Genomic DNA, 24159 nt, shown 5'->3' on the forward strand with positions numbered 1-24159 from the left:
TTAGAAATAGTCCTTTTTTATATATCCTTCACATAAGAGGGTTTCACGATTGCAGTGAAAATGATCCAGATTAAGATTGTACTTTGGCCCTGACCAGTATGGCTCAGTTGGTTAGGTGACGTCCTGTGCACTAAAAGGTTGCTGGCTTGATTCCCAGTCAGGGCACCTGCCCGGGGTTTGGATTTGATCCCCTGTAGGGAGTGTGCAGGAGGTGGCCTATTGAAGTTTCACTCTCACGTCGATGTTTTTCTCTCTCTCTAAAAATCAATTAAAAAATTGTTAACAAAAAAAGATTATACTTTGGGGAGGCAAATGAAGACTTCTGTAGAACTTACCATTTAAAAAAATAATTTTTTTTCTTTATTGATTTTAGAGAGAGAGGAAGAGAGAGGGAGAGAGAGATAGAAACATCAATGAGAAAGAGTATCGATGGCCGCCTCCTGCATGCCCCGCCACTAGGGATTTGGCCCACAACCTGGGTGTGTGCCCTGACTGGGAATCGAACTGGTGACCTCTTGGTGCATGGGTCAATGCTCAACCACTGAGCCACCCTGGCCAGGCAGAACTTACCATTTTCTTTTTTAATCCTCAACCAAGGACATTTTTCCATTTTTCTGTTTAGAGTGGGAGGGAGAGAGAGGAGAGAGAGAAAAAAAACATCAGTGTGAAAGGGGACATATCGAGTCGCTGCCTCCTGCAGGACTCCAACCAGGGCCGTGGACAAATTGCAACCAAGATACGTGCACTTGACCAGAATCGAACCCATGACAGATTGGTCCATGAGCTGACACTCTAACCGCTGAGCCAAACTGGCCGGGCAAAACTTACCATGTTTTTTTTTTTTAATTTTATTAACAGGCTTTGTTCACTTTATTTTTTTTATATAAAATTATATGGTGGCCACAGCTGGAGCCTGGGGCCTCTACACAGAAACTCTGATGTGGATCTTTACAGGCTGGTCAGTGAATTCCTGATAGGGAGACTTGGTGAAACACAGTCTCTTTCCAGAGATTGGGGGTGAGATAACTGTAGGTCTTAGAGATGGCATCAAAGGTGGCCTTGGCAAAGTTGCCCAGGGTGGCAGTGCAGCCCTGACTGAGGTGTAGCAGTCATCAATACCAGCTATCATCAGCAACTTCTTGGGTATAGGGACTGAGACTATGCCATTGCCCCTGGGGGCGGGGATGAGGCACACCAGTACAGAGCCACAGTGGCTACTCACCTTGCAAGGGACAGTATGGGGCTTGCAAATCTAGTTCCCCCAGTAGCCTTGTCGCACGGGGACAATAGACAGTTTGGCTAGGATGATGACCCCACGGATAGCAGTGGCTACTTCCTTCGCGAACTTAACACCCAGACCAACATGTTCATGTTCATTGTAGTCCCCAGTGGTGACAAATGCCTTGAACTGGGTCCTCTGGCCAGCGCATGTCTGCTTTTGCACAGGCATAATCTTCAAAACATCTTCCTTGAGGGATGCACCCAAGAAAAAGTCAATGATCTCAGATTCCTTGATTGGCAAGGAGAAAAGATAGATCTCTTCCAGGGACTTGATCTTCATGTCCTTGACCAGGTGGCCCAGCTTGGTGATGGGGATCCACTCCTTGTCCTCCACCTTGTCTCCGCAAGCTCTGCGGCCACAGCCCCAGCCCCAACCCTGGTCGAGACCTCGGCCCCAGATGCCCTGCCAAATCCTCCACGGAAGCCTCTGCAACCTCCCATTCCAGGGCACCCGGGGCCTTCAGGCCCTCCCGCAGCACCGGTGTCATCTGCTATTTGGTGTCTCCTCAGGGAAAGAAGAGAATTTACCATTTTTAATGGCAAGAGAATTGTAAACAGTTCCCAGTGTATGAATAGGTTGTATGCTAATTAGCACATAATTAATTGGTTCTTTGGAACATGCTTCCCCATGAAAATTTTGATAGCAATGTTGGTTTCTTCGAAAGCCCACAAAAGCCTATTTAACCCATAAAATTAGTTCTTAAGAATAGTAAAATCACTTTTAGCTTACCATTAATTCTCGCTTGGGTTCCTGCAACAGCTTCCTGACAAGTCTTTGCATCATCTTGCTTTTTTATTCTGCAGTCAGAGCCATCTTTGTGAAATGCGAATTTAATTTTGTCTCTGTCCTGCTTAGTCCTTTTTTTCTTTTTTAATCCTCACCTGAGGACACCTGTTGCATTCAGAGAGAGAGAGAGACACACACACACACACCAACTGGCTGCCACCCACACAACCCCAACTGGGGCCAGGGACAAACTGTAACTGCGGTATGTGCCCCCAGTGGGAACTGAACCGGGTCTCTCTGGACCACGGGCCGACGCTCTAACTGCTGAGCCAAACCGGCCAGGGCCTGCTTAGTACTTTTGAGTGCTTACCACTGAGTTTAGGATGAAACCCAAATACCCTTTGCACATAATGCCCTGTGGGCCCTACTTACCACATCAGTCACATTTCTTTCCACTCTTCCCTTCCTATTCTTGTTGACCATATCATTTTAAAGTAGAAATTTTCTTTCTTTTTTTTTTTTTTTTTTTATCCTCACCCGAGGACATTTTTCCATTTTATGTACAGACAGAGTGGGAGGGAGAGAGGGGAAGAGAGAGAGAGGGAAATATTGATGTGAAAGGGACACATCGAGTGGCTGCCACCCGCACGACCAACCAGGGCCGGGGACAAACTGCAACCGAGGTACGTGCCCTTAGCGGGAACCGAACTCGGGTCTCTCTGGACCGCAGGCGGATGCTCTAACCGCTGAGCCAAACTGGCCAGGGCTAAAGTAGAAATTTTCTAATTTGACCATTTAATTCTCAATTTTGTTGTTGTTGTTAATCCTCACCCAAGGATATTTTTCTATTGATTTTTACATAGAGTAGAAGGGGGGGAGAGAGGGAGAGAGAAAGAGAGAGGAACATTGATGTGAGAGACACATTGTTTTGTTGCCTCCCATACAACCCTGACTGGGGCCAGGGATCGAACCTGCAACCCCGGCATTTGCCCTTGACTGGGAATTGAACCCTGTACCCTTCGGTCCACAGGCTTATGCTGTAACCGCTGAGCCAAACCAGTCAGAGCTAACCCCCAATTTTTAAAAAAATATGTTTTTATTGAATTTTTAGAGAGAGAGGAAGGGTGAGAGAGATAGAAGCATCGATGTGAGAGAGAAATATTGATTGGCTACCTCTTGCATACGTTCTACTGGGGATTGAGCCCACCATCTGGGCATGTGCCCTGACTGGGAATTGAACCAGGACCTCTCAGTTCATGGGAGGATGCTCAATCCACTAAGCCACACTTGCCAGGCTAATCCCCAATTTTTATAGGTGTCACCCTCATGCCTACTTTGAGAATTTTTTTCTTTTATCTAGTGTTTCTAAAGCATTCAACTAGGTTTTCATGGTGATAACTGTCTTTTGCATTCATATTTCATTATCTTTGTATTACTAATCAAACCACAATAACAAGAACTACTAGCAGAAATAGGTTAGGAATAATTTTTTTTTAATATTTTTTTCTTTATGGATTTTAGAGAGAGGACGGGAGAGGGAGAGAGAGATAGAAACATCAATGAGAGAGAACATCGATTGGCCACCCCCTGCATGCCCCCACTGTGGATGTAGTCTACAACCCGGACATGTTCCCTGATCGGAATCGAACCTGCGACTCTTGGTGCATGGGTCGATGCTCAAGCACTGAGCCATACCAGCTGGCCAGTTAGGAATAATTTAAGAGATTCAGTTATTGGGAACAGGTTATATGGGCATACCAAAGGGGAGTCCATTAACCATGAGCATTCAATGTGCTGTAGGCCTTGGGCAGTGTGTTTTTTTTTTTTTTATCCTCACCCGAGGATATTTTTCCATTTTTTTGTACAGATAGAGTGGGAGGGAGAGAGAGGAAGGGAGAGAGAGAGAAACATCGACGTGAAAGGGACACATCGAGTGGCTGCCACCCGCACGACCAACCTGGGCCAGGGACAAACCGCAACCGAAGTACGCGCCCTTAGCGGGAACCGAACCCGGGTCTCTCCGGACCGCAGGCCGACGCTCCAACCGCTGAGCCAAACTGGCCAGGGCAGGGCAGAATAGGACAGAATAGGAATCCCCTGGGAGAGTCTTGACATACTTTAATTATGCTCCAGCAACATATTCTCTATTACCTGTGTCTTTGTTCATGCCGTTGTCTCCTTATGGAGGGCCATTCTTACCTCTTTTTGTGGTTGTTTCTTTGTTCTGATGTTAGCTTAGGTTCTTAGACTAGGTTCAGTGTTCCTCCTGTATTTTGCAAAGTATCTTGTGCTTATCCTTTTCATGGCTCCTATCACACTCTTGAAATTGCCTCTGTACACGTTTTGCCCATTATAATACATGCTCCTCAGAACAAGTACTGGCACCTTTTCTTCACTTATTTTTTAATACTAGTGTGTAGCTCTATATCTGCATGTGTATTCCAATCTCTCCCTCCTTTCTCTCTTCCCTTTAATAAAATTTATTAAGTATGAACCAAATGCCAGCTATGTAGCAAGGTGCTAAGGATACAGAATAAGGTATAGTCCCTAGCCTCATGGTACTTATATTTCTGAGAGAAACAGACAGTGAGTTTGTAAAAAAGAAACATTTCAGAGCAAAGAATATCACCAGGGATAAGGAAGGTCATTTCATCACAATAAAGATGTCAATTCATCAAGACAACATAGCAATTTTAAATGTTTACGTACTCAATGGCAGAGTTTTGAAATACGTGAAGACTGATAGAGCTACAAGGAGAAATAGACAAATTTACAATTACAGTCAGAGATTTCATTATTCCTGTCAGTGATTAATAGGACAAGCAGACCTAAAAATCAACAAAGATATAAAAGACTTGAACAACACTATCAACCACCTTGACTTCACTGACATTTATAGAACATTCTATCCAACAACAGCAAAACACATAATCTTTTTAAGTGTATGTGGAACATTTGCAAGATAGATCATATTCTGAGCCATAAAACAAGACTCAATAAATTTAAAATGATTGAAGTCATGCAAAGTATATTCTCTGGCCACAGTGGAAATAAATAAAAAATTGGTATCAGAAGATATCTGGAAAACCCCCAAATATTTGAAAAAGAAGTAACATCCCTAAATAACCCATGAATTAAAGGAGAAGTCAGAAGGGACATTATTTGAATTGAATGAAAAATTGAAAAGCCCTAGCTTGTGTTGCTCAATGGTTAGAGTATCAACCCGTGCACCCAAAGGTTGTGGGTCCAATTCCTGATCAAGGGCACACACCTGGGTTGTAAGTTTGATCCTTAGCCCCGGTTGGGGCTTGTGCAAGAGGCAACCAATTGATGTGTCTTCTCTCACATTGATGTTTCTTTCAGTGTTTTTCTCTCCCCTTCCCTCCCCCCACCTTCCACTCTTTAAAAGTCAGTGGAAAAAAAATATCCTCGGGTGAGGATTAACAAAAAAAAGAAAGAAAGTGAAAACAATCTATCAAAATATGTGGGGTGTCACTAAAGCAGTACTTAGGGGAAATTTACAGTGCTCAATGCCTATATGAGAAAAGAAAGGTCTCAAATCATTGATCTTAGTTCTACAACAAGACACTACAAAAAGAAGATAAATTCAGAGTAAGCAGAATAAAAGAAATAATAAAAATCTGAGTGGGAAAAAAATGAAACAGAAAAACAGTAGAAAATTACTGAAACAAAGTTGTTTCTTTGGGATGAACATAAAATTGATAAACTTTTGGGAATAGTGGATATATTCACTATCTTGACTGTGGTGATGGTTTCATGTATGTATATACATAGGTCAACATTCATCAAATTGTACACTTTAAATATGTAGTTTATTTTATACTAATTTTTCCCCCATAAAGCTAAAGTTAAAAAAAAAATGAGATTTCAGTAAAGTGGTAAGTACACATAGAAAATTAAAGGTGGGTAAAGTGATAAAGAGTGACAGTCATATATGTGTCAGTGTTTTAAGTAGTGTTTAGGGAAGGCATTCTGAGGAAGTGAAATTTGAATAGATATCTAAATGAAGCTAGCAAACTATATGATGGTCCTGATTTGGGAATGGCTTGGCATTTGTGAATTGCAGAAAGATGGCCAGTGCTGTTAAGGCAGAATGAACAAAGAGGAAAATAATAGAAATTTTGAGAAGTTAGGGGCCAGATTATGTAGGACTTTTTATAGACATGGTTAAGAATTTTGATTTTATATCTATTTATTTTTGATATTTTTAAGTGTTCTTAATAATTTTTTAGAGAGAGAGATAGAAACATTGATGTGAGAGAATAACATCAATTGGCTGCCTCCTGCATGTCCCCTACTGGGAATTGAGCTGCAACCAGGCATTTGACCTGACTGGAAATCGAACTGGGACCTCTCAGTCCAAGCTCAGTCTCCTAAGCCACACAATAATTAATATATAATTATTTTTAATGTCCAGAGTTTGTAATAGGAGGGCCAGAGCCTCCTCCCAGACTCAAGTTTATAAATTCTCAATTGGCTGGGGATACTTCTTATCTAATTTGGTTTCTGGGAAGACTTCATTCACATCCTCAATGGTAATTTGATCAAAAGGAATTATGTTCTTCAGGTTCTCCAGCTCTTTCATATTCTTCAATCGTAGCCTTTGAAAGAAACAAAAACTCAGCACAACTTTTTTTTTTTTTTAAATCCTCACCCGAGGATATTTTTTCCATTGATTTTCAAGTAGAGTGGGAGGGAGGGAGAGAGAAAGAGAGAGGAAGAAACATTGATGCGAGAGAGACACATCAATTGGTTGCCTCTCGCACGACCCCCAACCAGTGCCGGGGATCGAACTGCAACTGAGGTACGAGCCCTTGACCGGAACTGAACCCGGGACTCTTTTGTTCATGGGCCGATGCACTAACCACTGAGCAAAACCAACCAGGGCCTTTTCACATCTTTTTTATCTTTATTATCTACCTGGCCAGTTTATTTATCCTCTGGCACAGGAATCTTCAGGACATTAAGCTTCTCAAGGCCATGTGCCAAGCTGGCTTTCACCACATGGCCTTGTAGTAAACCCAATCGATAACAGGTAGGTGGATTCTCAGGTAGAGTAGTCAATGTGGAGGTGAGGATCTCATTCTAGGATTTCAATGAGTTAGCAGTGGCCTTTTGGTCTTAAGGTATAATCAAAACTACTCAGTGCCTTTTAGAGCAAGTTTTCACCCAGTCATCCTGAGATCCTTCGCCAACCCCAGTGGTCCACAATAGCAAGTAGATTTTATTTTTACTGTGATCGAAAAACACCGAGACTTTTTAAAAATATATGTTTTATTTTTTAGAGAGAGAGGAAGGGAGAGAAAGGTGGAAACATTCATGTGAGAGAGAAACATAGATCGGCTGCCCCTTGCACAACCGCCACTGGGGATCGAGCCTGCAACCCAGGCATGTGCCTTGACCAGGAATCAAACTGGGATCTCTCAGTCCATGGGGCAATGCTCAGTCCGTTGAGCCACATCGGCTGGGCAACACTGAGACTTAAAATAAATTTTTTTTTTCTTTATTGATTTTCAGAGAGTAAGGAAGGGAGAGGGAGAGAGAGAGAAACATTGATGAGATAGAACATGGATTGGCCACCTCTTAGATTAGGTTATAAAAGACACTTCAATTTCCATCTTAGACTTTCACTCTCTTGGATCACTTGCTCTGGGGGAAGCCATGTCATGGCCAACATTATGGAGAGGTCTTTGTGATGAGGAACTGAATCTTCCTGTCAACAGCCAAATGAGTAAGCGTAGAAGCAGATATTCAAAACCCTTTAATGACTGCAGCCTCATGAGGGTCTCTGTGCCAGAACCACCCAATAAAGTCACCCCTGGATTCCTGATTCTTAGACACTGTGTGAGATAATAAATGTGTGTTTTTTTTTATTATTAAATTTTTTCCTTTATTAATTTGAGAGAGAGAGAGAGAGGAAGGGAGAGGGAGAGCGAGATAGAAACATCAATGAGAGAGAACATCGATTGGCCGCCTCCTGCATGCCCCTCATTGGAGATTTGGCCCACAACCTGGGCATGTGCCCTGACTGGGAATTGAACAAGCAACCTCTTGGTGCATGGGTTGATGCTCAACCACTGAGCCACACTGGTGAGCTAAATGTGTGTTATTTTAAGCCAAGTTTTAGGATAATTTGTTACACAGAAATAGATATCTAAGACACATAGGGAGTACATTTACATTAAGTACAATACAGACACCTGGAACACTCCAGTACATCAAGGTTGGGAAGGGGAAGAGAAGCTAGCAAATAAAGCTGAAAAGAAGGAAAATTAAGACAATGTAGTAAATGGAAGCCAGCTGAAGAAAGTGCTTTAAGGAGGGAGTAAAACTATGTCAAATGCTATTGCAAGATGGGGAAAATTTGGACTGAATATTGATGATTAATTTGCCAAAATCGAGACCTTTGAAGACTTTGGCAACAGTATTTCCAGTGGACTATAAGGACAAGAAACTGATTGAAGTACATGGAGGCAGTAACAAACTTTGTGAGGAGTTTTACTCTAAAGGAGGGCAGAGAAATGGTATGGTAGCTAGAAGGAGATGCCTATGAAAACTTTTTTTTTTAATCCTCAGTTAAGGATATTTTTCCATTTATCTTTAGATAGAGTATGGGGGCTGTAGGGAGACAGAGATAGAGATAGAGAGAAAGAGAATCATTGATGTGAGAGAGACACATTGATTGGTTGCCTCCCACATGACCCCAACCAGGGCGGGAGACTGAACTGCAACAGAGGTACGTGCCCTTGACCAGAATCAAACCCACAACTCTTGGGTCCCCAGGCTGACGCTCTACTGCTGAGCCAAACCGGCCAGGGCCTTTTTTTTTTTAATCCTCACCCAAGGACATTTTTCCATTCTTCTTCAGGAGAGTGGGAGGGAGGGAGAGAGAGAGAGAAACATGGATGTGAGAGAGACATATAGACCAGTTGCCTCCGAGGTATGTGCCCTTAACTGGATTGGAACTGGTGACTCACTGGTCTGAGGGCTGACACTCCAACTGCTGAGCCAAACTGGCCAGGGCAATGAGGACTTTTAAAATATGAAGATCTGCATATTAAGTTACTGATGGAAATAATCCTATGGATCAAAAAGTTGATTATGTAAGAATGAGATGATAATTGAATGAACATTGTCTTTGAGGAGGCAAGAAGGAATGGGACCCATCATAGGTGGAGGAACACAGTGGGGACAACTTCAAACTCAGAGTCCTTTGCTTCTCATTCCTGATTATGGGTTAATTTTCTTGTAAGCTGGGTATTCATAAATCTAGAGCCAGCTATATTTTATTATCTTTAAGTAGTAAAATATAAAGAAATAAAATTATGTCAAGCCAAATGAAAAGAACACTTTTGAAAAGAAAGTTCATTGCTTTGCATTGTTTCTTCATCTTCAACAGATTTTAAAATCTAGTTCTTAGGGAAAGGTAAGGATAGGTGAAAAGTGGAGAAGGAAAATCTGTACAGGAGAGAAGAAAGGAATTTAGCAACCACAGGTTAGATTTTTATGACTGCCTTCAACATGTGTGTTTATGTTCTATATTTAGCTAAGTACTGATAGTTAAATTGTGAGTTTATTCATGTATACTTTACCCTGATTGGGAGTGGTCACCCAAATGGAGATGTACCATAAAGACAAATTATACTTAGTGTAGGCTTCTCTACAATAGTATTATATGCAATTAAACTACTGCGTACATGTTAGTTCACTATGGAAACAAGCCCATTTACTGATAGGCTTTTGGAGAACTGTTCTGATATTTCTGAGACTGGTTTAGAGCCATTCTAGACTATCTGAAGCATCAAAACACTTTGAAAGGAGGCTATTGGTAATATAAATATCAAGTTACTACTTTTTACTAACAGATAAATGGGGGGGGGGGGAACAAATCCATTAGTAGATAGTTGTAAAAGCTTAATTCTTTTAGAACTTTTAAAGGCAAAGCTGATGTCCTTGTTTTCAAAAAGAGGTAAAAAATTGATCTCAGATAGCTAATATATTGAGGTTTACTCTATGCTGAGTACTTTGTGCACATTACCACTTCATCCTCCCAAGAACCCTGTGAAATAGGTCATTATTCTTATTTTATAGCTGAGGAAACTAAGGCTCAGAAGGGAAAACAACTTGCCAAAGGTACACTCCAAAGCCTTGCTTTTTTCTACCACACTAGCTTGTTCTCACTAAAAAGCCTGTTGATGACTTTCACAATATTCTAGGACACATTTTTGTGTGTGGTTGGGGTTGGGAAGACTCACCAGCATGGGCTCACTAAAACCAAGTCATGCACTTTCCTATGGTTCTGGTGGATTGGTGAACTGGCTTATAGTAGCAGACCAAGCCTCCTCCCTAGAACAATTAGAAAAGCAGGATGAATACAAAAAAACCATCTGTTTGAAGGTATTGGAAAGTACCAAGATAGCCAGGATTTAAGAGGCTGAGGTCTCAGAGGAGAAAGTACAAAAAGTGAGACTGACATTATGAACTGCTTTTTCCTTGGTGCATTTACCAATTTGTAAAAGGCACAGGCTGAGAGGCAGAAAAACAAAACAGAAATTGGCTAGTAAAAGGTTAAGGAACTATTGACAATCTTACAGTACTTGGGAAATACAAATTTGAGTACGTGGCAAACCGATGTGACAGGGCTCTGGAAGAGGACTTGGCTTTCATTTGGGATCTCTGAAAGACTACATTCGAGGAAGAAGGGTAAACTGTATCATAGACTAGTTTTACAAAGACTAAATCCAGAATTAGATTAATGTGATATAATTCTTTCTAATTGCTTGCCAAAGCTTAAAGAAATCCTCTCTGAAGGAAAATTGTCTCATCTAGAATCTCTGCAATTTTTCATACACAAATGTCTATCATTCAGTCAGAAATTACCAAGCATAATAAGTAACAAGGAAAAAAAAGGCAATAAAAACAGATTCACATGTGGGCTCTCTCTATGGAGCACCCGCACCTTTCCTCACCTCCCCACCCCCTTTCCTAGGCTCGCTCTCTCTGGAGCATTGGGAATCTCTCCTCCCTTCCTCCCTCCCTCCCCCCTTCTCCCTCTCTGTCTCCCTGAGCTCCAGGGGCCCTTCTTTTGCTGCAACTTGTTTCCTTGGCCCTCTTCTGCGGCTCTCTTCTACCTCTGTGACTTTCCAAATAAACCTTTTCTAAGCTGAGTCTTGGCTCTGAATTCTCTTAGCCAGAACTCAGAAACTGCAGTTGTTGAACTGAGGTTAACACCGGGTGCCATTTCTCCACCGCCAACAACACCTTGGTTCCGGCCTCCCAGCCCCAGAATGTGAGATGGCTCACCTTATGCCAAGCCAGCCAGGGTGCAGCTCTTGGGTACAGCAGTGAGGATGCAGAACCACCCTTTTTCCTTCCATCTGTCTTCCTTCCCTTAAAACAACAACAACAACAACAACAAAACACCAGATTCACAGGTGATCTAGGTATTGAGTTATCAACTTTGGATTTTAAAAGATAACTGTGAGCAATGATTAATATGTTCAAACAAGAGATGACAGATAATTTCACCAGGGAACTGTAATATATAAAAATTAATCAAATGGAAATTCTAGAATTGGAAAACAATAACAAATTAAGACTACAATAGGCAAGTTTAATAGCAGATTATGCTATTAAAGAGAGGATGAGTGATCTGGAAGATAGGTCTGTAGAAAATATTTAGATTGAAACTTGGAGAGACGAGGATAGGAAAAAAAAAACAAAAAACAAAACTCTATGAGACAGTAAAAATGGTTTAACACACATACAAATGGAGTTCCAGAATGGGAAAAGAGACAGAAGGAGGCAAAAAACTATTTGAGGAGATTAGCAGCTAAAATGTTTTTCAATCTTTTTTAAAGATTTTCATTCAAAAGCTCTATAAACTAAAGCAGGATAAATTCAAAGGATAACATAAAAAATAAAAAATTGCTCCAAACCAACAAATTAAAAGCAGCCAAAGTAGATATTATCTTTAAAGAACAATAAAATGGCCCTGGCTGGTTTGGCTCAGCGGTTAGAGCATCAGCTTGTGGACCAGAGAGACCCAGGTTCGGTTCCTGCTAAGGGCACATACCTCAGTTGCAGTTTGTCCCTGGCCCCAGTTGGGGTTGTGTGGGTGGCAACCAGTTGATGTGTCTCTCTCACATCGATGTTTCTCTCTCTCCCCCCCCTCCTTCTCTCCCTCCTGCTCTATCTGAATATAAATGCAAAAATGTCCTCATGTAAGGATTAAAAGAAAGAAAAAAGAACAGTAAAATGGAAACTAACTTTTCAACAAAAGTGGTGGAATCCAGAAGACAAAGGAGAGTTATGTTTATATAATGCTGAAAGAAAATATCTGCCAACATAGAACTCTGTACTAAGTGAAAATATCTCTCAGAAATGAAGGCAAAATAAGGTATTTGCAAGCAAATGAAAATTGATAAAGCCCTGGCCAAGTAGCTCCATTGGTTAGAACATCATCCCAGTACACCAAGGTTGTGAGTTCAGTCACATGTCGGGACATATGCAAGAAATAACCAATAAATACATAAACAAGTGGAACAACAAATCGATGTCTCTCTCTCTCTCTTTCTCCCTTCCTCTCTTGCTCTAAAATCAATCAATAAAGAAATTAATGAAATAGAAAACAAAAGTATAGTAATCAGCATACCTGAAGTTGGTTCTTTTTTTTAAATCCTTACCCGAGGATATGTTTTTTATTGACTTTTAGAGGAAGAGAGAGAGAGAAACATTGATCAGTTGCTGCTTGTATGCGCCCCAACCAGGGATTGAACCCAAAACCTGGGTCTGTGCCCTGATGGGGAATTGAACCCACAACCTTTTGGTGTAGGGGTGACACTCCAACTAGCTGAGCCACACCAGCCAGAACCAAAGTTGATTCTTTGAAAGACTAATAAAGTTAAGAAATCTTTGACAAAATATGTTAAGATGAAAAAGAGAAGGTACAAATTACCAATATTGGGAATGAAAAAGGAACATCATTTATAGTTCTTACAGATACTATAAAGTAAAATATTGTGAACAACTTTGTGCCAAAAAATTTGAAAGTTTAGATGAAATGGACAAGTTTCTGTAAAACCACAATTTTCCTAAACTGGCAAAGAAAAAATAACATTTGAATTGTGTTTTATCTTTGAAAGAAATTGAATCTGTGTCAGTCTTGAGTATGTAATTAAAAATCTTCTCTCAAAGAAAACCCAGGTTGTGATGGCTTCACAGTGAATGAATTTTCTCAGTTCTTTAAGAGGAAATAACACAAATCAAAGAACAGAAGAAAGGAAAAACATTTCCCAATTTGTATAATGAGTTCAGCAATTTTGGTCCACTACAGAGTTTCCCTTGGCTATTATTATATGTCTTAGAACTAAAGTTCACCTTATACCTTTAGTGTGTTAACACTTATTTTTTTTTAATCCTCACCTGAGGACACTTTTCTATCTATATTCAGATAGAGTGGGAGGGAAGGAGAGAGAGAGAAACATCGATGCCAGAGGGACACATGGACTGGTTGCCTCCTGCAGGACCTGACCAGGGCTGGGGACGAACTGCAACCGAGGCACATGCTCTTGACCGGAAGTGAACCGGTGACTCATTGGTCCCTGGGCCGATGCTCCAACCCCTGAACCAAACCGGCCAGGGCTAGTGTGTTAACACTTTTTAAACAGATATTTAACATGTTGGATTTTGTTTATTCTTTTTACTCAATTCAGCAAATAATCCCAGTGGCACAAAATGATCCAGTGATACAAAATTATTTTCCCTCATATGTACACTGGCCAGCTGGCGTAGAATAATATTCTAGGAAAGAAAGACATTGTTGCTGACAGGATAGCTTCTAACCCCACTCCTACTATGAAAACTGATAATAGTAACATTTAGATTAATTGCTTGCTTGTTTGTTTTTCTCCTGCAGACTCCTTTAATAATATACCTCTTTCATTTCCTGATTGACTATGCTGAATTGGTATTTATGGTAAGCAACCTTCCACATAAAATCATTATGTATTTATTTTAAATTATATTTTCTTTAATCTTGTTTTTAAGAAAAAAATCTATTTCAGGAGCTCAGGAGTTTCTTAGGATATAAAAGCAAAAACCTTATTTTTAGTTTGAATTGATGAAACTGTAATTATAGTGTGACCCTTGAACAACATGGGGTTAGGGGTGCCAATCCCCGCCCCATGCAGTTGAAAATTCATGCATAACTTTTGACTCCCCCCAAAACTTAAGTTGTCCCTCGGTATCCAGAGGCATTGGTTCCAGGACACTTCCCACCCCACCCTCTGCCATCCCATGGATACCAAAAAACCCTTGGATGCCCAAGTTCCATATATAAAATGGTGTGGATCAACGCATATAGTTGGCCCTCCACATCTGTGGACTCCCAATCCTGGAAGGAAAACAGTACAGATATTTACTGAAAAATATCAGTATATAAGTTGATCTGTGCAGTTCAAACCCAGGTTGTACAAGGTCAATTGTATTATGGAAGTATGAAGAATAGTTTATGACATCTGACCAGTTCCAATTTCTTATACTTTTAAAATTTTGATATGTGAACTATGTAGCCTTATATTTTCTAGCTCCAAGATTCTGTGATTTGCTTTCATTATGGTGCCAGTGTTAAGGGCATCCTCAGTTTCCTAAGCATTCTGCCAAGAGAGTATATCACAGGACATAGGTCTAACAAGACTTTCAGGGCCAAGAAATTGAGACGATAGGGCATAGTAGTTTGAAACACTTGCCTAATCTAAGGTTGAAAATCTGGATAAAGTAGGAGGTCCACTGAAGTCTTCCTTAATAATTATAATGGCTACTCTTTATTGAGGACTTAGTATGTGCTAGGCACTTGACATACATCAGGTCTACAAAGCAGTGGACAGTATTCCCACTTTACAGAAAACTTGGTAACTTGCAATTACAGAGCAGGTTTTCCAGTTGTATCTCTCTGAAAAGGCATTATCTTTAGGTAGTCAAAGTGAAGGCTGAGGTTCTACCTGACTGTAAGAAGTCAGTACTGGATAGTCTACCACCATCCAGAAACTTAAGGGCCTGGCAACATTCCATTACTCCTACGCTAGTTGGGTTCATTTCCTGTTATTTCTCTTTCTCTTGACAGATAACTGATGCACTCACTGCCATTGCCCTGTATTTTGCAGTCCAGGACTTCAATAAAGTTGTGGTGAGTAGTCAGTGGGTTGGACAAAACTAGTGGAATTTGGTAACATACTGGTCTCTGTTATTATAAAGAATCAAAGGTCATGCATGTACTTAAGGATCCAACTATTTTAAAATACTAAGAAGTGGGAGTGAAGCTTCTGGCTTGTTCAGCCAGCCCTGGAAAAACAAACAAGACAGCTTTGCTATTAGATACACTTAATCTATTGTAGCTTAATATCCTCTCACCTGTGCCAGTTCGGACTTTTTGAAGCAATTGGAATTGAACTACAATTATATTAATGAGGACCCTTGAAGATACTCCATTCCTTTCACCAGATTTTTGGCTTTTTTTAACAAAGGAAAATTAATACAGCTTTTAACTAACTGTGTTATGCCTGAGGTAAAATTGAATTCCCAGTGTAGTTTCTATTTCCCTACAGACAGCAATCTTAATTGGGAAACTTGGCATGTAAAACACCTGTTGAAAGTCTTGATGTACAAACTTTAGTTGTAATCCATATGTAATAGCCAAAGAGAATTGTATAGTGGGACCATTTTAATTTTTCTTGGTTCTGAGAGAGTTAGTAGATTAACCATGTGTATTATCTATGTAGTTATTTAAAAAGTTGGCTGTAGTCCTCCTTGATTGGCTGGGAGCCACTGAGAAGATTTAGATGGGGGTGGGGGTGGGAGGAGTGGGGGAGAGAAGGCTGTATCCCATTAGTGTTGTGTGTTTGTGGTTCATTCTCACTTCTGGTACCAAGTAGTAGAACCAGAAATAGCAGTCTGCCTTTCTGTAGCACTGGTCATTAGTAATAAATAAAGCTGGTGAATTCTAGAATTTTAGACCTCAAAGAGACTGTTAAAATATCTAGATTGAGGGTTCTTTACTTGGGGTACATTAGTAGGTCTATAAAACCCTTGAGATGGTATGAAAAATTGTATATGTATGTGCATAATGTTATTTTTTTCATGTAGAGAGTCCATAGTTGTTGTCAGTGCTCAAAGAGTCCTTAATTCCTTCCCTAAATGATTAAGAACTACATTTTACAGACTTAGTACCACTAAGAGCAGGGAGTATATATCTTAAACTAATGGAGCATTTGTGACTACATGGATGCTAAGTGAAATAAGCCAGACGGAGAAAGGCAAATACTGTATGATTTTACTTATATGTGGAATCTAAAAAAGGCCAAACTCATAGAAACAGAAGATTAGATTGGTGGTTGTCAGGGGCTGGTGGTGGGTAAAGGGGCTTGTTGGTCAAAGGGTACAAACTTTTAGTCATAAAATGAGTAACTTCTAGGGAAGCTAATATACCTGTAGCATAGAGACACTAGTTAACAATATTGTATTGTATACTTGAAAGTTGCTAAGAGAGTAGACCTTAAATGCTCTCACTACAAAAAATAAAAGAACATAATTATGTAAGGTGTTAATTAACCTTATTGTGGTAATCATTTTGCAATATACATGAGTGGGCAAAAGTAGGTTTACAGTTGTTCATATAGAAAACAATACAATAATTAATAAATAATAATACAGGAATAAACTCTGGTTTCGTGTACTCAAAACTGTAAACCTACTTTTGCCCACCCTGTGTGTGTGTATATGTATATATATGTGTGTGTGTGTGTGTGTATATATATATATATATATCAAATCATTGTATTGTATACCTTAAACTTACACAATGTTATATGTCAACTCTATTTCAAGAAAGCTGGAAAACAAAATATTTTAGGGGCTAAGATGAAATGCTTTAACAAGATTCCCTGGAAGCCAGAGATAATATAACTGGGCATGAGATTCATAAACATAGGAATTCAAAGACAATTAGCAGTGGTTATTTTCTTCTCCAAAATAAATTGTATATGTAAACCATAATCTTTGTTCTTTGAGGTTATATGCTAAAATATTAGGGGTAAAGGGTGATGATACCCGCAGCTTACTTTCAAATGATTCAGAAAAAAATTGTGCACGTCTGTGTGTTTGTGTGTGTATAGAGAAATAAAAGAAATGTGGCAAAATGTTAACAGTTGCCCAGCTGGAGTGGCTCAGTTGGTTGAGCATTGACCTGTGCACCGAACGGTTGCCAGTTTGATTCCCAGTTAGGGTGCATGCAGAAGGCAACCGGTTGATGTGTTCCTCCCCCCCAAGCATGTTCTTGGATGAGGATTAAAAAAAAAAAGAAAGAGCCCTGGCCAGTTTGGCTCAGCGGTTAGAGCGTCGGCCTGCGGTCCGGAGAGACCCAGGTTCGGTTCCTGCTAAGGGCACGTACCTCGGTTGCAGTTTGTCCCCGGCCCTGGTTGGTCGTGTGGGTGGCAGCCACTCGATGTGTCCCTTCACGTCGATGTTTCTCTCTCTCTCCCCCTTCCTCTCTCTCCCTCCCACTCTATCTGTACAAAAAATGGAAAAATATCCTCTGGTGAGGATAAAAAATAAAAAAATATAAAAAAAAAAAAAAAAAAGAAAGAAAGAAACAAAAAATGTTAACAGTTGGTGGATCTAGGTGTTTCATTGAAATTGTTTTCAACTTTTCTGTAGTTTGAAATGTATCAATGTAACAGACTAGAGGAAAAACATAGGTCCATGCCTGTACCCACCAGTGTGTGTGTGTGTGTGTGTGTGAGAGAGAGAGAGAGAGAGAGAGAGAGAGAGATGAATATCTAAGGGAGGATTGGTAGCTTTCATTTAAGAACACAATCAGCCAGATGTTTTCAACCAAAATGTCAAACTGAGATGGTGTTCATGAAAGTTGACTTTCTCTCCTTCCCTTTCTCCCTCCTCTCTCTTCTCTTTCCTCCATCGTGCCCAATTTTTTTTTAAAAAAAGAAAGTTGATTAGAGATGCTAACATCATATATATTCTTTTTTTTCTGTTTAACTGTCATAAAAACACCACACATATATTCCAGTTAAAACAATTTTTAATGAGGGGAGAAGCTTATGGGGAAGTAATGAAACTAGTTTTCAATTAGTTTTTTAACAAAGTCAGACTAAGTGTCAACAGGAGAGACATCCTTTAATTTAGAGCACCAATAATTCTTAATTCATTTCTTAGTTATTTATGAATTTATGTGGAAACATATAAATTTGTGTGTATTTTTGCTTTACGTGATTTAAAGAGAGAGACAGAAAACCAAATAAGCTGTTGTCAATGCCTTGTTTTTTAGCACACCAAGACATTCTTTTATCAATGACATGGAGTTAAAATTTGGAATACTTTTGTTTCTCTATCCTCAGAATTCAGCCTATTGGAACAATTGGTTTCTTGGTCAGAATGAGAATTTCATTTACACTGTTTCCCAAATTAATTAATTCTAAATGGTAGATTTTGATGATACTAAAAGTGTTGTTGGTTTGGATAGACTATCAGCACATATCTTCCTCCATATCTTCCCCACTTTTTCAGAATGGGCCCATATCATATAGTCGAAGCATTTTAGTCTTGCTGGGATTTGAGACTTTTTTTTTAATCCCTGGTAATGAAGCTGTGTCTATACCCAAAATGCATCCCAGAAAACTGATGCAGAGAGGGGGGACTCCATCCCCACCCCATCTTCAACTGTTAATCTGTAGAATATGAGTGCTGATTGATTGTGACCAGTTGTTTGAAGTAGGGGAAGTACATCCTTGCAAAATCAAATCTTGTGAGGGGCATGAAAGAGCTGCATGGAGGAGTGAACAAGGAAAGAAAGGAAGGAAAACTGCACCCTAGAGATTTTGGGGTTTTTTTTGTTTTTGTTTTTTTTAATTTTTATTTTTTATTCTCACCCGAGGACACTTTTGCATTTATCTTCAGATAGAGTGGGAGAGAGAGAGGGCGAAAGAGAGAGAGAGAAACATCAATGTGAGAGAGACACATCGAGTGGCTGCCACCCACACTACCCCAACTGGGGCTGGGGACAAACTGCAACTGAGGTACGTGCCAAACCCAGGACTATCTGGTCCACGGGCCGATGCTCTAACCGCTGAGCCAAACTGGCCAGGGCTGTTTTTAATTTAAAAATTTTTACTGAAATATAACACACATATGGAAAAGAGTACAAGCATTGGTGTACAAGCTGATTAATGATCACAGAGGTTCCCTGGCCGGTTTTGGACTTGATACCCGGTAGGGGGCATGCAGGAGGTAGTGGACTAGTGTTTCACTCAAACATTGATGTTTCTCTCTTTCTCCCTTCCTCTCTGTCTATAAAAATCAATAAACTATTCTTTAAAAAAAAAGAATGATCACAAAGATAACAGATACAGGTAATTACCCTTTAGGTCACTTTTAATCTCTCCGATGATAGCTTTAAATCTCATCATTGTCAAGGCTACTGAATATATCTAGAAATACTTGCCTTTAGGTTTTTTTAAATTTTTAAAAAATGTGTTTTTATTGATTTTAGAGAGAGAGGAAGGGAGAAGCAGAGAGAGATAGAAACATCGATGAGAAACCGCCATTGGCTGCCTCCTAAACACTCCCTACTGGAGATCAAGCCCATAACCTGGGCATGTGCTCTGACCGGGAATTCAACAGGTGACCTTTTGGTCCATGAGTTGATGCTCAACCACTGAGCCACACCAGCTGGGTTGCCTTTGGGTTTTAAATTGCATTTCTTTTTTTTTTTATCCTCACCCAAGGACATTTTTTTCCATTTTTTTGTTCAGATAGAGAGGGAGGGAGAGAAAGAGAAACATCGATGTGAAAGGGACACATCGAGTGGCTGCCACCTGCACGACCAACCAGGGCAGGGGACAAACTGCAACTGAGGTACACACCCTTAGTGGGAACCGAACCCAGGTCTCTTTGGACCACAGGCCGATGCTCTAACCGCTGAGCCAAACTGGCCAGGGCTAAATTGCATTTCTTAATGTCATTTATTTTATTTATTTATATTAATTAATTAATTTATTTATTTTTGTTATAAATGTTTCTCCTTTTCCCCTAGATACCCTCCTCCCTATCCCCCCCACCCCAGAATTGTTGTCTATGTCCATTGGTTATGCATATAAGTTCTTTGGTTTATCTCATCCCTCCCCACCGCACCCCTCCTCTGAGGTTTGTCAGTCTGAACCATACTCCTTTCTTTTTTTTTTTTATCCTCACTCGAGGACATTTTCCCATCTTTTTGTTCAGGTAGAGTGGGAGGGAGAGAGAGGAACTGAGAGAGAGAGAGAAACATCGACGTGAAAGGAACACATCGAGTGGTTGCCACCCGCACGACCGACCAGGGCCGGGGACAAACTGCAACCGAGGCACGCGCCCTTAGCGGGAACCGAACCCGGGTCTCTCAGGACCGCAGGTCGATGCTCTAACCGTTGAGCCAAACCGGCCAGGGCATGAACCATACTCCTTTCTATTCTAGGTCTATTTTGTTCATCAGCTTATTTTGTTCATTATGTTCCACAAATAAGTGAGATCATGTGGTATTTGTCTTTTTCTGATTGGCTTATTTCGCTTAGCATAATACTCTCCAGGTCCCAGCATGTCATATCTCAATGTCATTTATTTTTATATTTCTAATATTTTCTTGGTTTATGTGTGTGTTTAATTTTCCTTAGATTCTTAACCACTTGCTTGTCTCTAACTGGATGCAGTGAGGATTTTTTTTTTTTTTTTTATCCTCACCCGAGGACATTTTTCCATTTTTTGTACAGATAGAGTGGGAGGGAGAGAGAGGAAGAGAGAGAGAGAAAGAGAGAAACATCGACGTGAAAGGGACACATTGAGTGGCCGCTATCCACACGACCAACCAGGGCCGGGGACAAACTGCAACCGAGGCACCTGCCCTCAGCGGGAACTGAACCTGGGTCTCTCCAGACCACAGGCCGACGCTCCAACCACTGAGCCAAACTGGCCAGGGCCAGTGAAGATTTTTTAAATAAATTTTGTCTATGTTTAGGAGAGCTGAGTCAATATTGGGTCGATAAAGCCAGGCATAATGGCAGCTGTGCTGGTAGTACTGGGGAAGACAGAAAGAGAGGTAGCAAAGAATCTAGGGACTCCTAGCCTGACTGCCATTCTCTCCTTTCATAAAATCTTTCTGTTTTAAAGTGTTTTGGAAGGTTGGGGTACAAGGAAGTACTTTTCTTTCATTGTTGGCACAGTGTCATCTTTGCCCAAGGTCGGCACATCTCTGTTTAGCTGCCTCCATCTCTGACTGTAGTCCTGCTGGCTAGCTTCCGGCCTGGGAAATGGGTCTACATTCCACCCTGTTTCTCTTGCTGCTCCTGCATGAACTCCTTGTGTTTCCTTTTAGCAGCCTTCTTTGTGGATCTCATACCCTTCAGGTGGCCTTTTTTGTGCAGTAGTACTCCAGAATCCTTAGCTAGTGGGGCCTCTGTCCTTCTACCACTGCTATTGCAGCTGTCCTCACTAAGTGCTCTGTTTGCTGAGCCAGCCACCTTTTCTCTGATAAGAGCACTTTAGTTTATATTTTGTCTTTTTATTTATTTATTATTTTATCTTCACCTGAGGATATTTTTCCATTTTTTGTTCAGACAGAGTGGGAGGGAGAGAGAGGAAGAGAGAAACATTGATGTGAAAGGGACACATCGAGTGGCTGCCACCCGCACAACCAACCAGCGCCAGGGACAAACTGCAACCTAGGTACAGTTTGGGAACTGAACTTGGGTCTCTTTGGACAGCAGGCTGATGCTCTAACCACTGAGCAAAACCGGCCAGGGCTATATTTTGTCTTTTTAATTAAACAATCCCACCTGTGAATGGCAGCATAAATGTTATTGATGATAATTCCCACCGCTTAACTTGGACTCTCAGAGATGATCAAAGGGAGGTTTTTGAGGTTTGTTCAGGTTTTCTGATTATGCCTCTGCCTTAAATTATACAATAAATCTAGAGTTACCTGTATTCCTATGATGACCCTTTGGTTTTCTTTTGAACTGAAAGATGGCTTTTTAAACTATTTTTTTAACTTAAGAATTTTTTTTTTTATCCTCACCCGAGGACACTCTTCCATTCTTTGTTCAGATAGAGTGGGAGGGAGAAAGAGGAAGAGAGAAAGAGAGAAACATCAACGCGAAAGGGACACATCGAGTGGTTGCCACCCGCACGACCAACCTGGACCAGGGACACACTGCAACCGAGGTATGCGCCCTTAGCAGGAGCCGACGCTCTAACCGCTGAGCCAAACTGGCCAGGGCTTAACTTAAGAATTTTTCATTATTAAATACCTAAGACATGCAAAAATACATAAAGAATAATACATGCTATGAATCTATTTCAGCTTAAAAAATAAAATATTACACAGAGTTGCCTCTCTATATACTTTTATCTCCTTCCTTGTAAAATTCCTAAATAACATATAATATTATTTTGCATTCTTTTAACTTTATATAAATGGTAAAATACAGTATATATTCTGTTGACATCTGTTTTTTTTCATCATTAAATTTTGACTCACACACAGTTAAATGCTAGCTACTTTGGCTCCTCTGAATTACTCTGTTTTATAATAGGTTTCAGCATTGATTTTATACTATCTAAATAAGATTCTCTGATCATTAAATCAGCAGTGCTACCCCATTTTGATTCAAAGACTTTTTCCATCTATAATCTGACCCATGTTTACTTATAAGGTTGCCTAACTTTTTTTCATTCTGGAACACACCTATGAACTTGTTGGGACACACCAGGGGAAGCCAAGAGCTTTCCACCCCATCTCACTCTTACCTATCCAGCTGCTCAACCACACCCATCCCTCTTCCTCTGTGGAAGTCAGTACTTGAAACAGGAGAGCTCAGAAGAAAACGCAGGATACTGTGACATACAGGGGATCTTTACACTTTGTGTGAAAATATTTCACTGTGCTGATGGGACTCTGGAATCCTTAGGCCAGTGATAATAACTCTTTAAAATGGCTGAGCCCTGGTCATTTTGGCTCAGCGATTAGAGCGTCAGCCTGTGGACCAGAGTCCTGGGTTCGGTTCCCACTAAGGGCATGTACCTTGGTTGCAGTTTGTCCCTGCCCCAGTTGGGGTCATGTGGGTGGCAGCCACTCGGTGTGTCTCTCTCATGTTGATGTTTCTCTCTCTCCTCTTTCTCCCTCCTGCTCTATCTGAAGATAAATGGAGAAATGTCCTCGGGTGAGGATAAAAAAAAAATGGCTGGTAACTTTGCTTTGCCACCTAGTTGTTCATATAGCCATTCAACAGGTATTTATTGTTTGTTCCCTGTGCCAGGTATTGGCAATAAACATGGTCCCTGCCTTTGTGGAACTCATAGTCTGGGGAGGGAAACACATATTAGTCAGTCACATAAATAATATAAAAGTTATAACTGTGAACAGTGCTATGGAAGAACGTGCATAATGGGAAGATTTTACCTAGTAGGGTTAGGGGTTAATGTGCCTTCCTGAGGAAGTGATTATTTTACTGAGATCTGAAAACTGTGTGGGAGTTCACTAGGGAAAGAGAAGACGTTTTTCAAGGTTAAATGTAAAGGTCTGGGAGCAGGAGGGCGTGGCATGTTCATGATGTTTGAACCCAGAAAGTCAGAGGCGGGGGAAGCGAGTGTGAGATGCCCCTAGAGAGGTGGGGCCATGTGGGTCATGGAAGGACTTTTGTTTTCATCCTAAAAGCAACAGGAAGTAATTTGTTTTATGTGTTTCGTTGTTTTTTGTTTGTTTGTTTGTTTTTTGTTTTTTGCAGTTTAAAAAGCAGAAACTCCTCCTCGAATTAGACCAGTATGCCCCAGATGTGGCCGAACTCATCCGGACGCCTATGGAAATGCGCTACATCCCTCTGAAAGTGGCCCTGTTGTAAGTATTCTCTGACAAAGCAGGGCTCGGTGCCAACAAATGCGAGGAAAATCTGATGAGACTTTCTCATGTTGTTTGTTGTATTTTTGGAGATTTGCAGTCTTAGTCATCAAGTATTTGCTGTAGTTCTGTTGCACAACCGGGGTTCTGGCCAGCAAAAGAGACAGAGCCATTCTGTTTCTGTTGGGACAAAGCC

The 24159-nt window shown here is 40.7% G+C and overlaps 1 protein-coding gene and 1 pseudogene across 2 annotated transcripts in view; one reads left to right on the plus strand and one right to left on the minus strand.

Annotated features, from left to right (window-relative positions):
* Nucleotides 1-24159, plus strand: part of PIGU (phosphatidylinositol glycan anchor biosynthesis class U) — a 111909-nt gene that overhangs the window by 11776 nt on the left and 75974 nt on the right. For both annotated transcript variants that reach the window (XM_036245231.1, XM_036245232.1), the window contains exons 3-5: nt 13947-14006; nt 15153-15215; nt 23854-23963. In XM_036245231.1, coding sequence (XP_036101124.1) covers nt 13947-14006; nt 15153-15215; nt 23854-23963 — 233 coding nt within the window. The remainder of the gene's footprint in view (nt 1-13946; nt 14007-15152; nt 15216-23853; nt 23964-24159) is intronic.
* Nucleotides 890-1812, minus strand: LOC118618348 (annotated as a pseudogene).

The sequence above is a fragment of the Molossus molossus genome, unplaced genomic scaffold (genome assembly GCF_014108415.1).
Source record: "Molossus molossus isolate mMolMol1 unplaced genomic scaffold, mMolMol1.p scaffold_m16_p_6, whole genome shotgun sequence".
Taxonomy (NCBI): Eukaryota; Metazoa; Chordata; class Mammalia; order Chiroptera; family Molossidae; genus Molossus; species Molossus molossus.